Here is a 16959-nt window from a genome sequence, read left to right as displayed (position 1 = left end):
GAGAGCGAGGGAGGGTGTGTGCGTGTGAAGGTATGGAATCTGTTGTACTCAGAGGAGTAGACTTGCACTGTGTACATTTATTTTATTCATCTGACCTTCATTTACCCAGGGAAGATTTACAGCACTCTGGTCTCTCTGGAACACCCTGCCACACACAAGCTTACGCGCACACACACACAGGCAGGCTCGCGCACGCGCACACGCACACACCTGCCATTCAAACAGGCCTTTGCCATTCAGGCTTCAGTACTTTAGTTTTCATACAAACAGACACATCGCAGCAATTCTGCACCTTCATCCATATTGGGGCATTGCCCTAACTTTCACATAAATAAGAGAAAATATCTGAATCTGTATCTGAAAATATCAGAGTATCTGCTGCTCTGAACTTCAGTTTACTCCACTTAATGGATGGAAAAGCATCAGCAATGACCGGAGTAAAATAATTGGGTAACTATGCAGTTTAACCACCATCATTACAATGACATTACCTAGTCCTAAACAGCTTATGGCCAACGCCATATGACTTAAGTCATAAGAACTATATCCAATAACTCTTATCATGTGATCATTAGTCAACAGACTGGATGCGAGACTATGTGATATACTTACAAGCAGTTACAGCAGACATCATTTTGAAAGCGGTTTGGCCAATTATCAATAATAGTCACATGACACTGGTAAAATCAAGACAGGCTATGCGCCTGGACACGGCTATATCAGTTTTATGACTGAAGGGTTCAAATAAAGGGTCACCATGATTCACACTAATTTCACACTTGGTGCTGTCGGGTTGATGTCTTACAGTTATCTCACACACACACACACACACACACACAACCACACACCCGCACACCCGCACACCCACACTCTCCCTCTCACCTCCTGCCCAGAGCGGGCCGAGTTCTCGGCCGAGTGAAGGGATTCAATCTCGCCCTCCACCATGGCCGCCTCCAGACACTCGTGCAGGTCCCTGAAGCCGTTTACCTGCAGAGGGTACTGGCCAAACATCTCTGTGTTCTCAAACTTCTTACCTGGGGGGCATATAGATTACTGCATCATTTCAGGGTCAGAAATCAAAAAAAGTCTTAAAGGAAAATGCCTCAGCAAGTTACAGTCAACTCCGCCCCAGTTCACCATCACTCACCCTCCAGAACGCCCACTGCCACAAACCGGCCGTAGAACAGCTCCACCATCGGGTTCTTTGGCTCTCTGGGTTCTCTGTGCAGGGAGGGAGGGAGGTGAAATGTGAATGCTGACAAGATAACAGAACGTTGTGGCAGATGTGAAGATTTCCTTTTTCATACTTCAGGCATTAAAACTGGGAATGACCACAGCCCAAAACAGCTTAGAAGTGGTGGAAAGAATTAGACTAAAACTTAGACTAGAATTAGATCAAACTGATTGATATTTATAATTTTGGCATCACATAAGCAACCCAAGTAACTGCACTTTTTGTTACATGAAGGGTAGAACACACCATATACACCTGTCAACTAAGACCAGTGCTGCATATACAGACTTGGATTGCATATTACATATACATAGAAAGGTTCTCAAATGATTTTTTATTTTTTAAAGATAGTGGGTACAGAAATACTAAATTGAAACCCTCTGCATATTAAACCACACTGACAACCCTGGCCTTTCCTTCCTGTCTGTCTGTCTGTCTGTCTGTCTGTCTTTGGCAACAAACGCCAGTGCGGTGGTGACGACACTCCAAATGTCTCAGCGCCACGCTGCGAGAGGCACAACACTGAGCTCAGTCTGCTCTCACCGTCAGGTCTGCAGAGGCTTCAGATGGCCTCACAGTCTGACATTGACTTTGACTCCCTGCCACATTTTCTATGTTAACTCACTTTGGATTAAAAAAAAAAAAAAGTCTGCTAAATGAATTAATGGAGCTGTGTTCCACAGAAAATGCCATGGAGACACGAGAATATAATGCGCTCTCCTTCACAAACAAACCGTTCTTAGAGACAGAGTGCACAGCAAAACATCCTCTCTTCCTCTCTGAGGAAAATACTATTTGCTCTACGACAAAGATGGAAATCACACAAATGCATTACAGTCAAGCCTGTGCTGTACATCAAGATGGCCTCAAGTCCTACATTTGTTCAGATATTTTATGAGTATATGATGACTCATGCATATTTGCATTTACGAGGCTTTTATTTATATGGAAGACGCTTGAGTGCGGCATATTTACATGTTATCAGTCTGAGAGTCTTCTGGGAACAAATCCATGAGCTTGGTGCTGCAGGAACCCTGCCCTAGTGCCTGGACAGCAGTGTGTCTGGATTGAGCAAAGAATGACTCATTTGTATGTTTAAGGCAGCAGTACGGGGTTTTGTCTCAAACTAGCGAGCCAGTATAAAAACATGTCAAAAGAGGCAATGTTTTTGCGTACTGTTGCTTTAACATGAGGGGACATTTGCAATGAGGAAAATGGGAAAAGGAGTGCCCTATTCAAACAGGTAGATGTTTATGAGATTTACCTGGCTTCTTCTGCTGTCACCTGAAAGGCATCTTCCAACCAGTCCAGCAGCTTGTGGGTAAACTCACACACGTCCTGCTGTTGACACACACACACACACACACACACACACACACACACACACACACACACACACACACACACACACACACACACACACACACACACACACACACACACACACACACAAATATATCAACCAGTCCAGGCTATATTTCTTTGAGGAAAACGACTTCTAGACACATCTTCCTATATTGTAATTATGGTGGCATTTAAAGTTTTACAGTGCTTTACGGTGGTTTCCTTTTTGGAAATGACCATCGCTGAATGGAGAGTAAACAACGTTGCTTTGTTTCCCTGTCTTGTTAAAGGGTCTCAGGACTGAGGGTTTGGTGTAACCTCTCTGACTGAGGGCTGTGGGTCTGTGTGTTTGTACCTGCTGGGAGTCTGAGGGCTGTGGGTCTGTGTGTTTTTACCTGCTGGGAGTCTGAGGACTGGGGGTCTGTGTGTTTGTACCTGCTGGGAGTCTGAGGACTGTGGGTCTGTGTGTTTGTACCTGCTGGGAGTCTGAGGACTGTGGGTCTGTGTGTTTTTACCTGCTGGGAGTCTGAGGACTGGAAGGCCTCCTGCAGGATCTCCACAGCTCTGGATGGGTCCACATACTTCCTGTTAGAGCCCACCATCAGAGAGAAGAGATTCCTCAGCTCCTGCATGAAGGGCAGGTTCCTGCGCTCCTGCGGGGCAGACAGAGAGGCTGGTCATGTGACTACAGAGAGGCTGGTCATGTGACATTCCGTATGACTACACTAATTTAAGGGCACAGAGAAGGATCATGTGACATCGCATGTGACTACTTCCCAAAACCAACAAACCTCCAGACCACCGACCCAAGACCACGGCAAAGGAAATATTTGTCTGGTATTTGTGTGTGTCTGGTCTTTAACATTTGTTTAACATCAGTTCATTAACATGAACCTCTAGTGTGGCTGTCAACACCACTGGCTTTTTTTCCATGTTAAAGGAATTGGTAAGAGTGCGGCCGAACATTTGGGACATGGATAAACAAAAAGAATGTTATCAGACAAGACCTCAGTCTTATACATATGAGCAGTGCTGAAGTTCAATGACAACACAGGAGAGAAGAGGAAGAGAGGGAGAGAGAGAGAGAGAGAAAGAAAGAAAGAAAGAGAGAGAGGGAGGGAGAGATGGAGGGGGAAAAAAAGATCCTCATCAGCTCTTAGAACCAAGATTGGGTTCACATCAGAGAAGTGCTTATATTGATAACGGATTATGGGCTAAGTCCTCAGAGAGCTTCAGTGGAGGCGGCGGTGGAGAAAGCTGGGGAATTGGACAGAGTGTTCAATCTTGGCCTGGCAGCCTCTATAGTGACTGCGGCAGCTTAGCTGAGCTGAGATTAGAGGCACAGGGGTGGGGGGCTGCTGGGGTGGGCGCACAGGGGTGGGGGGCGGTTCGGCAGGGGCGACACGCAGAGGATTCACATCGTAGCTACAAGGAGGATAAATCAACATGGGATCACAGAGCCTGGCAAAGAGCAGATCATTATCACTGCATGATATTGACACACACAAAAAACATCTGTATATAAAGCTTTTCTTAATTTCTTGGGTCTTAGTAGCTCAGAAAAAAAGAAAAAGGGGTATCTTCACCAGGCCTCCAATCGGCTTGAGTTATAGCTGTTAGCGGTGGAAACGGGTAACAATGTATCTGGGTGAGATTTTCTTTAAAGATAGGGACTGAATTTGAGATAAGAAATAAAGTACACACACAGAAATGTCGTTTTTCCAGGCAAAAGAGCAGTGCTCGTCATTTGTTAACACCTTCATAAGGCATCAGATAATCTAAATAGGCGATTGATGCTGGTCATTTCTTATGAAATATTACCCATGGCTGCTCTAAAATTCATGCTACCTACTGTAGCTTTACCTATGTAGCTTGTTGGCTCCTGATCTTACCTTCTGATTGCGCGGCGGGTCCTGAGCACGTGCAGCCGGGGAGTAGTGTAGAACAAGCCTCTGGAACTCCAGCAGGTTGAACAGGGACTGCAAACAAACAAGGTCAACAGAAGAAAATGTTCAGTCGTGACACACTAAACCAGGGGTTTTCAACAGGTGGTCCGCGGCGGCATTACAGGGGGTCCGCGACATGAGCCTATGTTGATCAGGTCACCATTGAATTTTTTTATTTAAAAAAAAAACACTTTGGTATTTCAACACATTTCCAGATTACACTTTACAAACACACACACGCGCGCGCGTGCGTGCAGGCACATCAGTGGGCCGCAAATTACTTTCTAGTCAGAATGGTGGTCCCTGGGACAAAACCAGTTGAAAACCCCTGCCCTAAACGACCACTCTCATTGGCATTTCAGCATCCATTCTGTGGGACTATGGCTCTTATAGAGAACCAAGTTCCCAGCAAGTCAACTCTAAATACACAGTGTGACTTAAATGAAAATACCAGACATGAGTTTGATGTTGCAATCCTGTGGGAAACAGTGTGAGGGGCACCCATGATGTCAAATTTGCTTCAGTGGTAGCATGTTAGCTACTTCCTGTTTTAGAAACCACATATCTCACAGCATCTTCACTCATGAGAGTCCATCGCTACTGCCTACAGAGCTATTTAATCCACACCCTTATTCGTTATTCAATGCAATTCAATTCAGTTTTATCTATATAGCACCAAAACAAATAAATTGTCTTCATTGTCTTTACAGATCCCAGGGCCTGAACCCCCTTAGAGCAAGCACAATGACGACAAGGGCAAGAGAAAACTCCCTGTTAATCAGGAAGAAACCTTAAGCCGCGGCACATAAGGGAGGCCGCCTCTGCCTGACTAGCCTGCTATGCTCTATGTTCTTTTGCTGCCCAGCCCACAGCCTCTCTGCTCAGGCCCACCGCAGACACCAGATCAGCCATCAACTCCACATTAGAATCGTGGTTCTGTTTCTGTTCTCGTCTAAATCTCTATTAGGGTCAGTTCCTAAATATCCAATCAATTTGAGATGGGTCTTCCTCTGACTTAAAGTGTATCGATTAAGCTAAAACACTTAGCTTCACTATCTTATGCCTCTTATGGGTACGTCAGTTCCTCTCTCACTCTCCCCCTCTCTCCCTTTCCCCCCTCTCTCACACACTCACACACACACACACAGTCATCAGACCATCTGGTCTTGACCCCATAGTCAAGGCTCACTCATTATCTTTGACAGAGAAATAAACATTCAGGCATTTTCACAACAGCCGCTTTGCTGTTTGCATGCACCAACCATTACACAATCTTTAGCAGTCTTTCATTTTGTCATTTTTAGTTGGCCATTTTAAGTACATATTCATTTTTATAATATATAATGCCTGTAAAGCAGATACTATAAATATAAATATTCTAAACATTCAGACAGTGTTAGCTGGCATAAGCTTCATCTATAATAAAAGTTTCAGATAAAAATTCTACTCTTCGTCTACTGCAGCCAGTATGTTTACTCAGCACTGAAGCTACCCCACTGACTTAATTTAGTATTTCCCAAAACTGATTCTCCAATCTGTAGAGCCTCCTTCAGGGTCAGATTACACACAGAAGGCAAACAACATGTGACCATGTCTCCAGTGATCCCAAGGTACATTACATTCATATTAAGTTCACCAGCCAGCAGGGCGTGACCCGCAGTAAATCGACACAAACTGAGACATTTACAACTCCTGGCTTCATTAAATGGGATAACATTAGTGAACCTTTTTATTACAATACATCTAAATCAAAGAAAATAATGCAACTTCTTTTCTTCTTCCATCTTTTTTTGTTTTTTTTTGGACCCACACAAACAAGAGGAGGCTGTGACTGATCTGATCCTCAATCAAATCTCTATGTGGACACTGGTGACATATTAATACCAGTAATTACCTGTAATCAGGTAAGAAATCATATCTTGATACGATGTCTGTTGACTTGGCCAATGATGCACATGTGACGGACGGGCTACAGGTGAGAGACACACCTGTATTACTGCACTGAACCAGCAGGTATTGCCCACGTTCTTCAGTCCAACAGGACAGGTGTCCTGCCTCTTTCTGTCGTAGGGGTTGGGAGAGTCCCTCCATACTTCGGTGTGTGACCTCTTCAAGGTGGCCTTATTCTCTGCTATACTGGCCTCCAATATCCTACAACAGAGCAACATCAAAATCACCACTTAAAATTAGAACACAATCAAAATATCTATCTCCATAACTTCATTTGTAATACTCCATCGTATAATAATGATGCCATGGATTCATTTGAAGCAGTTCGCCATGTTTGCTGAAACACAGTGACATTGTCAAGCTGTAGAAATGACTGCCATACATCCCCAACGCCACACCCCAAATTCAGACACACACTCACAGCAGACAAATACATGCAGACACACACACGGCAGAGAGGAAACACACAGGGCAGAGAGGACACACACACACACAGCAGAGAGGACACACACATTCATCCACACACGGCAGAGTGGACACACACACACACACACACACACGGCAGAGTGGACACACACACACACACACACACACACACACACACACACGGCAGAGAGGACACACACACACATATATCTCTAACCTGCTGATGGCCTGTTCCTCCTCTGTGATGCCGGTCTCCCTGAAGGCCCTGTTCGACTCCTCCAGACTAAGAGCGATGGCTCTCTGAAGGTCATCCTTGTCGTCTCCAGTCAGATCGATCACGTCTGAAATAACAGCCAGAAAAGTGTTCAGCTAAAAAGATCACCAGTAGGCATGGATTGAGGGCTTGTCATACCCTTCAAACTAGCAGCCCTTTTTCAAAAGACCAAGGGAAATGATGTCAACATGTCTTCACTGATGTCAGCTACTCAATATTTCTCTACTGATAATATGCATTCGTATGCCTAGCCACTAACACAGCAGAGTGTTAAGGAACACAAAAACAACCTCTGATTTTTAATAGCAAATTCAACTCCATGGTCTTTATGTCAGTGGAATGGTCTTTACATCGGTGTTAAAACTATGGACATGTTCACTGTTGTTCTGTCAAATGTATGACTAACCAATTAGTCAGTGCTACGTGCCCCACAGAGAAGCACCCATGTGATGCCCTGCAAGGCCAGAAAAAGGGATTTAAATGCCTACTTGTGTCCGCCTGGCTGCCCACGCTGATGTATCGGTCGTTGCCAATCTGTGCCGTCTGGTAGTACGTCGTCTCACACACATTAGGGACCTTGGTGTTCTTCTCAGTCAGAAAGGCCACAGCCTCAGCCAGGTCACCATTGCTGACCTGTCAATTAGATCAGGGACGGCACTTACAACAACAACAATAATAATTGCACTAGTAGTAACAGTAGTAGTAGTCGGAATCATTCAGTTCAAAGTAGAACCACAGCAGAAAAGTAACACAGGATAGCTTCTTTAATTTGTAATTGAGAGCCATATCTATAAGTGTGCTGAGCAGCACCTCAAAGAACCAAGGACATTATACAATATGAAAATAATTTACCTGCAGGGCCTGCTGCAAGAGCTGGGAGTCTGTAGTTCCGGTCACTTCCTTCAGCTGGTTCAGTAGTGTCTAACAGTACACACAAATTGCACAACATTAAAGAGGCATACATGTCTTCATAAAAAAAGGAAAATGTTTCCCTCAAGTAAACTGTCTATGCAACACTACCAAGCAATCACAGAGCCACAGTATGTAACCTGTGCTGATGGCAATGGAAATCCTTTAAACTAAAATGTAACGGGACATAAAAGTATGAAAATGTTTGTTTATGTGTGCATATGTAATTACACTAACGTTATTTTGTTGTCACCGCAAGTGAAATCTTTTTGTGTATGCCGGGTACCAGAGCGCATATTATTTTATTGAGGAAATATCAACTGTTTAGCCTACAGGGAGGTGGACAACATCCTATGACATTTCCATTAAGGACTGTCCACATCCTCAGAGGAAAACAAATATATATATTTCCAAGAGACTGGATGAAAACTCTCATTTTCCGGTTTATGAAATGCCATCATTTGACACTAGTTAGCGGTTCATGCCCCTAAGCTAATAAAGACATTAACAGCAAACATGAAATCCAGCCGTCACTGCTATTACGTAACATGCTAACGCTAGAATGGCTAACAACAATGAGAACCACATTCGTTCTTGACCAGTCTGATCTAAATAAGAATTTATTTTTTTCTATTCACTCTTCACCGTTAGTAAACAGTCAAACACGGTATGTGCCCCCTTATTAGTCAACTAGCTAATCGAACAACCATCTCGTTGCGAACTATATTGAGAAGAAGCCAGGAGAAGGGTGAGATGTAAACAAACGTTTCACAACTGTAACTTGAGTTGGAACCTAACACAGGCACTTTGCCAAACAAGCTTTACCGAGCCAGAGAGCTAACAGGCTAGCACAAATATCGTTGGCCAACCAAGCACACGTTTCACTCGTTTCAGTAGTTTTGCTGAGTGTCGCTGTCAGTGTAATTCAACGTTATAACCGAGATCGGTATACGTTTACAAAGCCTTTCAGTACCGTTAGGGTGTAGTTAATGGGCAGGACAGGAGCACAAACAAAGACTAATGCCACCTTGAAATCATGTTGCATTTAAAGTTTTGTATTAAAGACAGCACAACAGTAACGTTAATTGGCCAAATCAGATATGACTAACTTAGATCAGCCATCAAATCTTGTATAACATTAACTTAGCTGCGATAGCTAACTAAGGTCAATCGTCCATCGCAAAGAATTCCAGAATTGACATTACGTTGGCGTTACCGACGCTGGCATAAAAAAAAGTAGCGACCCTACTTTAAAGACAGAAGTATGACAAGGATTTTTCTGAATAAATTAACTCTTTAAATACGTTAATGCTGGGTTGCTTAGTTATCAAATATTGAATTCACCCTTTAGTCAGTGCCCACCCAACCCATGTAGCTAGTGTAGATAACATGATTAAGGTAACTGGCTAGCGATATATATCCATTTCCATGCAAAACATCAACGTAAACCAGGATCACATGTCAAAAACCATTAACGGACCAGCCGTGTCGTTGATGCATCTATGACAAATGTTTATATACAGAATGTTTATTGCTACAACCATTGACAACTTACAATAATAATAGCAAAGGACTAGCGTTACCTAATGTGAGCTAGCTAGTCAGCAGTTTATTGCGCTGAAAAACTTGGCTAGCAAGCTAGTAAACCTTACCATTACCTAATGTAGCGATTGTTCTTATAACATAACCAATTATCTAACTGAGACGTTTACGGACCATGACGCCTTGATATTGTTATTTGACTTAAACTATTGAGTGAGCTACTGTCCATTTCAAAACAAACTTAGGCGTGTCATTTGTTTATTTGGCCAACGTTGACGTAAGCTATCTGCTTGCTAGCTAATTACGTAGCGAATAGCTGGCAGGGGTGTTCTGGTGAAGTTGCCATCTAGCTTGCTACATTGAGTGCACCGTGCAATAATTATAATTAACAGAAGCAACACGACAGTGCAGCTCACTACTGGTAAGAAACACAAGAGACATATCGGCGACAGTTTTGTTTGGGAAAAAAATCACATTCAGTTATAGCATGATGGATTGCTAGCTGGCTAGCTAACTTTCCTTTGCAGATCCTGGCGCAGGGTAAATAGCTATCGCTAGCTAGCTTCTGTGAGTTACTCATAAGCGTATGGACTTCACATACCTTCTGCGAATGCTGCTGGAGGACATTCTGCTCCACGGTCATGGCCGGTTACAATTTAAAAAAATAAAATAAATTAAAATCTGTTGTAAAACATGTAGTTTAACCAACTAAGATACGTTAGCTAATATGTCCCCCTACTTATCAGCAGTAGCGGGCGCCATGGGAAATGCAGTCATGGGGGGGAAATAGCTACAAATGCAGTTGGCAGGCTTTCCGTGTATTTCTTCTTCTTGCTTTTAGGCGGAACTGGGCGCTTTTGCAGCCCATTGCTGCCTCTCACCGTCAGTTGATGGAACTAATTACTCAGAAATAGTCATGAAGTCTCGTAGTTGGAGAAAACACGTAGAACTGCTCTTTGTACTGCAGGTTCTCCTCCTAAAATTGTTTCCAGTGAATATGTGTCCTTACCAAACTACAGTTGAAGAATGTGCAATCTAGAATTGCATGTTTTGGCCCCCATCACAATCAGAAAACTACACTAATCACTCCTGCCTTGTCAACCCAATGTAATGCCCTTAATAATGGCACTAATTCTGCTGTAAATACTGAAACTGAATAATTTACTCAAATCTGAAGTGAGGGCGGCAGGCCTACTGTATTCCGAATCCAACCTAGCTCTTTTGGAATCCCTGGAACCATAATAATAATAATAATAATAATTAAATTTTGTATAGCGCTTTTCTATATACCCAAAGTCGCTTTAACATTGTAGGGCAAGCAAGACAAGACAACAGTAAAATATAAGAAAAAGGGTCGAACAAAACAGACAAACAGAACATTATATAAAAAAGAAAAGTAGCAACTAAGTCTATTAGTGGAGGGGAGGGAGCAGGGGATGGTCAGGTGAAGGCGAGGTTGAACAGGTGAGTTTTGAGGGAGTGTTTAAATAGTTCTATGTTGGGAGCCAGGCGGATGGGGAGAGGGAGGTCGTTCCAGAGGGAGGGTGCAGCAGCAGAAAAGGCCCTGTCACCCCAGGTCCGGCGCTTAGTCCTGATGTTTTTGAGAGTGTTTGCGCTGGCGGACCTGAGGAAACGGGTAGGGGCGTGGAGGGGGAGGAGGTCAGGGAGGTAGGAAGGGGCCAGGTTATTGAGGGCTTTGAAGGTGATGAGTAGTATTTTAAAGTTGATCCTGTGTTTGACCGGGAGCCAGTGGAGGTTTCGGAGGACCGGGGTGATGTGTTCATAGCGGCGGGTGGAGGTGAGCAGGCGAGCGGCAGAGTTTTGGACATATTGAAGTTTATTGAGGACAGTGTTTGGGGAGCCATATAGAATGCTGTTACAGTAATCCAGTCTGGAGGTTATGAGGGCATGAATCAGAGTTTGGGTGGTGGCGAAGGACAGAGAGGGCTGGAGGCGTGCAATGTTCTTGAGGTGGAAGAAGGCGGTTTTGGTGACGTGGTTGGCGTGGGGTAAGAAAGAGAGGGTGGGATTTAAGATGATACCAAGGTTACGGACCTGGGTGGAGGGGGTGATGGTGGAGCCGTCAATGTTGAGGGAGAAAGTCTGGGCTGAGTGGGTGAGGTGTTTTGGGCCGATAATGAGTATTTCAGATTTATTGCAGATGAGTTTGAGAAAATTTTGTTGCATCCAAGATTTAATATCAGCAAGGCAGATGGTGAGAGTGGAGTGAGTGGTTGAGGTGATGGTCTTAGATGAGAGGTAGAGTTGGGTGTCGTCAGCATAGCTATGGAAGTCGAGGCCGTGGCGACGGATGATTTGTCCAAGGGGAAGGATGTAAATGATGAAGAGGAGGGGACCAAGCACGGAACCTTGGGGAACACCGTGGGTGACTGGGGAGGTGGAGGATTTACAGTTGTTTATGGAAATGAATTGATGTCGGTCTGAGAGATAGGAGGTGAACCAGGAGAGGGCAGTGTCAGTTATGCCAAGGAAGTGCTGGAGACGTGAGAGGATGATGGAGTGGTTGATGGTGTCAAATGCGGCGCTAAGGTCATCCATATATATTTGCAAGTGGGAGCCCCAGTGTTGCTGTAGGTGCCTTTCAACCACTCTTTTAGGACTCACATAGTCTGTTAATCTCCCCATGACCCTCAAATCTACATCAACCCCTTGTTAAAAGCCACTTTCCAACACATGGGGGCTCCCACCAACACATTACTAATCTTGCTCCCTCTCATCTTTTTGCATGGTATTTTTTGCATGGCATTTCTATCATTAACCCCTCTAAATTCCCAATGCTCCTTTAGTATGTCTTTGGTAGGAATGATTGGGTCATGTCCTCTCAGTTTCAATCCAAAATGCATTGTAAATTTAATTCGGCGTAAACTCAGCAGTGTCTCCCCCATTTCAGCTAACAGAGCTAGGGCGAGTTAACCCTGAGATCCTTTGTCTGTGCCACATCTAATTTATTCAGCATGGTTGAAGCTGCTGAGCCAAACACCAAATACCCATAATCAGAAACAGATCTAATCATAGCTATTTAAAGCTATTATAATATACAAGGTGTCCCTATCAGCAGCTCAAGAGCATCCTGAGATACATCGCATCAAATTAATAACTTTTTCACATTTCACTTTAGTCTTCTCAATGGTGGACTTTCCATCTTTGTATTTGATCAAATCACACTCTCAAATTTAAAAAAGGGCACTCTCTATTGCAACGCCTGAACTGATTTCCTCTTTCACCTATATTTAGTTTTCTTAACTGAAATCTTGAACCCCCATTCATTAGCCTACAGCACCACTTTATCCAAGGCTACCTGGATCTGCTTTATTATACTAAACATTCTACCTTTTACCCCAGCATTAATTTAATCAAAAGCCCTTCTCTCCTCAGTGAGTCATAGGCTTTTTCAATATCTAAAATTGCTGTAACCTCTGCCCCTTTAGTAACTAAAGCCTTCTTCACTTCTAAATCCAACATTAATGCAGAGTCCATCTTTGATCACCAAAATCTAAAGCCACTCTGATAAGGAACAAAAGACCCTTTCCTTTCAAGAAAATGCACCAACCGGTCTGTGACCCTTCTCTCCATAATCTTGCATAATACAGCTGTTAATGCTGTAGGCCCATATGACCCCAGTCTTGATGCTTCCGTTCCTGGCTTTAACATTGACATCACCACAGCACGTTTCCCTTCCGGGGGGGACTTCCCCTTTCTCCCATACAGAATTTGTTAAAGACAATAGCTCTTCTAAGGCTAAATCCCCCACGTTTTTTAAAACACTAGATCCCAGCCCATCTTTACCTAACCCTCCTCCATAACCTGCTTTAGTTCTTACATTGCGAAAGAAACATGAATTGGCTCTTTATTATACATTTATTATACATTATTTATGATGAGTCTGTTTAAAATTAAACTCTGTGGTTATTTGAATTATGGACAGCCTGAAAGACCTTAACAAACATGTGAGCCTTATCCACATCACTTATGGCTTCAACTCCATTATCTAGTAACCAGGCCAATGCCCTCCTGTGTACTACTGACCACACTTTACTGAGAGGGGTTTCGGGCTGTAATGTCTCACAACATATCCGCCAGCTGTTCTTTTTAGCCATTGCAATAACTCTACGAGCCGCTGCCCTTAACCTCTTGTACTCAATTGCATAAAGCTCTACTGGATATTTTCTAAGCTTACTAAATGCCTGATTCCTAGCTGCAACTGCCTTTGTGCAGGCCTTGCTCCCCCAAAGGACCAGCCTTTTTCTTCTTAAGTGTTTCTTTCTTTCCCTTTTTTTCATAGCAGCGCAATGATTTGCTCCACAAAATGTGGAGCTCCACTCTCTTAACCCTCCTATTATGTTTGGGGTCAATTTGACCCCATTCAATGTTTAACGTCTCTAAATAAATGTTTGACATAATTTGTTTTGCTTCATATTTAATGACTTTTCCTAATTTAATGGGGACAACTGGGTAAACACAAAATTAACATGATGATATGTTTTCAATGTCCTGTACACATACTTTACGCATAGGTGTTGTTTGGGGTCAATTTGACCCCAGGCTGTTTTAATTGTATAAAATATATAAGAAATATCAACTTTTTTCATCACATTGTTACTTTTCTTGATAAAAGAAATAGTTTTTTATTCCAAATGTTATAGATAACAACAATATGTACTTAGAAATAATATGAAGCCATAAAAACACCAGAAGGATATCTCTTTCCAATTTTAGGTCAATCAGTGAGATTTTATGGGGATCTGCATATTTCTCCATAGTCGCGTAACATGTATTCTGGATGTATAAAGGGAGTGGGTGGGGATATTGTTTTATTTTTAAGGGCTATTTAGGTAGTCAACAAGCAAACCTAAAGTACCTGACACATAAACTTGGGTAAAAAAAAATATTATAATCATTTTTTGGAGGTTTAAATTGCTGGGGTCAAATTGACCCCAAGCATAATAGATGTGGGTAAAATTTGAACATAATAGGAGGGTTAAGTTAACATTGCTATTCATATCACAAATGATTTCTGAACATTTCTCCTCTAATTGTTCGCAGTCAGCTCTGGCAAAATAAAAATTCTGAGGACCTCTTCTTACCTCACTGACTAGAGTTCTACCGAAACTACTCAATATGGGAAATAAATCACTTACCACTGAGCTCTGACCTAAACCGTCCCCTGCCCCACTGCTGGCTAGTTCATCTGAAGCTATAGTTAAACCAACACGTTTCTGAACCACTAACTATTTGAAAAAAGTCTACCGTCATTTATGATAGTTATCCTGCCTCTGACACGCCATACCTTAATCATTATACATTCCACGTGTGCCTCAACTAACCATGATGACACCAATTTCTTTTTTATTTTAATATAACGCCAAATAAAAGATTGGGGTCAAATCAGGCAGATGAATGGGTCTATGTGTGGTCTCAGTAAAGATCAGAAGGGAGAACGTATTGCTCCTATTAAAAATACTGATATTTGTAGTTCCAGGTCACTCTAGTTCATTTTAGATTTATTATCATAATATATACGTATATACTGTATATACATTAAATATATGTATAGGATATGATACGGGATGTTAACTGTAGAGGACAGATAAAGAGAGTAAGATGGAGAGGAAGACTGAGGCTGCAGTCTTAACCACCAGATGGCGATGTGATACTTCACTGCAGTGTGACTTTTAACTGAGCTGTGGAGGAAACGTGAAACTGTATAAGAGGGCATGGAAAGATCTTCAGGCCATTAAGTACTGTGCATAGACTCGCTCTATCAGTACAAAAGTAATAGAGAGTAGAATAGAGACTTTCATTTCTCGGAATATTCTATTATGGTGAACATTAACACCTCAGTAAAAGATCATGGTACAATGTGACCTGGGCCATAAAGATCATGGTGCAACTTGACATGCAACATAAAAGCACACTGAAGTTATAGTTGATAGTTAAAGGCGCAGTACGCCATTCTAATCCCAGAAACCTTTGGTCAAATTAAGCTAATTGCTCTTCACACTTCTCTAGCTGTCTGTTCAATGTTTGATTATAAAAGCTCAGTCCTGGCTCTGTAAATAGGAAAAACCATAAACAATCCTAGCAAATCAACATGGTGTTTCAGGAGCATGGAAGGGAGGGTTGTAATTTGATTGGCTGTTGAGCACAAATATCAACAACACACACACACAAATGAAAAATGTATTGTAAAACAAAAATGATGGAGACCCATGATTTGCCATGTCTGACAATACTGCATGGTTCTAACACCATTACATTTGGTATTACCAGACATTCCCCAGAAATATATTTTTGACCTGAGTATTGACATGTAGTTAAAGCGTAATTACTTACCTGTGTACACAATAGATAACAAAATAGTGATTCCTCCTGAGTGTTGTAAATAAATGAGACACGCATACAGAAATGACAAATGCGACACTTAAACACTGAATTTGAATAATTAAAATGTTCCTGTAACGTTAACCTAAGACTTCATACAATAGCAAACCCCAGCTGTTAATAAGTCTTAATAACAAAACATATTCAGATCTTCAGCTACACAGAACAATGGGCTTCCTGCTACAGAGAAGAGTTAACTGCTTCAAGAGGACCCCCTCGAAAATGAGATGCTGCATCTCAAGGGGTTATCCTCCAAACAATAAAAAAAAAAAAAAAAAAAAAAGTCAAGTTTCAGTTTTTGTTGAGAATGATAAATGTCTAGAATTAGTCTTGGTTATGGTAACATATATCAGATATAATTGCATATGTGTAACATGTTTTAATAAACAATATTAATACAATGATATTACACAAAACACAAGAGGCTCAAGTGATAGAGCAAAGTGATAATAATATGAAGGTCATAATAACATCAAGGGGATAATAACCTCAAGGTCATGGGTTTGATAACCAGGGATGACCACATAATGATAATAATGTATGTCTCTTACAGTCACAATGGATTAAAGCACCTTTTAAATGATTAAATGTAAATATGAATGTAAACTACTACAGAATAGATGTTATCAGAGAAAATATAATTAATCGGTGAATGATTATTTTTTTTTAAACTTCAACACACGCCTTTATATCAGTTACATGTGGTGAATGAATTTTCCTTTAATTATTAGACATTTAATTGTGACATTTAACTTTGTTGAAGGTAAAGTCCTTCGAACGTCCTTTCATGCTTTCAAATTCTAGATCCCTGGAGACCCAATTTGGCTCCCACAGAAAATGAAACACCAACTTAAGCCTACCAGGAAAGAAGGCACTCTATTCATTAGAAGCAGGTCGGGCACAAATTTCACAGCTAGCTTTGTTAAATGTTT

General features: G+C 42.0%; 1 protein-coding gene across 6 annotated transcripts in view; it reads right to left on the bottom strand.

The window, feature by feature from the left end:
- The window catches only part of usp25 (ubiquitin specific peptidase 25), a 30749-nt gene extending 20299 nt beyond the window's left edge, over window positions 1-10450 (bottom strand). Inside the window, exons 1-11 of one of the 6 annotated variants that reach the window (XM_042708552.1) lie at window positions 10227-10450; window positions 8027-8095; window positions 7663-7807; window positions 7118-7241; window positions 6513-6675; window positions 4471-4557; window positions 3094-3231; window positions 2499-2575; window positions 2210-2296; window positions 1148-1221; window positions 883-1034 (exon numbers count right to left, since the gene is read on the bottom strand). In XM_042708552.1, the coding sequence (XP_042564486.1) occupies window positions 883-1034; window positions 1148-1221; window positions 2210-2296; window positions 2499-2575; window positions 3094-3231; window positions 4471-4557; window positions 6513-6675; window positions 7118-7241; window positions 7663-7807; window positions 8027-8095; window positions 10227-10268 (1158 nt within the window). In that variant the 5' untranslated portion in view covers window positions 10269-10450. The remainder of the gene's footprint in view (window positions 1-882; window positions 1035-1147; window positions 1222-2209; window positions 2297-2498; window positions 2576-3093; window positions 3232-4470; window positions 4558-6512; window positions 6676-7117; window positions 7242-7662; window positions 7808-8026; window positions 8096-10226) is intronic. The other 5 variants (XM_042708553.1, XM_042708556.1, XM_042708555.1 and 2 more) reach the window with 5 other exon arrangements.
- Window positions 10451-16959: the final 6509 nt, after the last annotated feature.

The sequence above is a fragment of the Clupea harengus genome, chromosome 8 (genome assembly GCF_900700415.2).
Source record: "Clupea harengus chromosome 8, Ch_v2.0.2, whole genome shotgun sequence".
NCBI classification, from domain to species: domain Eukaryota; kingdom Metazoa; phylum Chordata; class Actinopteri; order Clupeiformes; family Clupeidae; genus Clupea; species Clupea harengus.
This window is presented reverse-complemented; position numbering and strand designations above follow the sequence as displayed.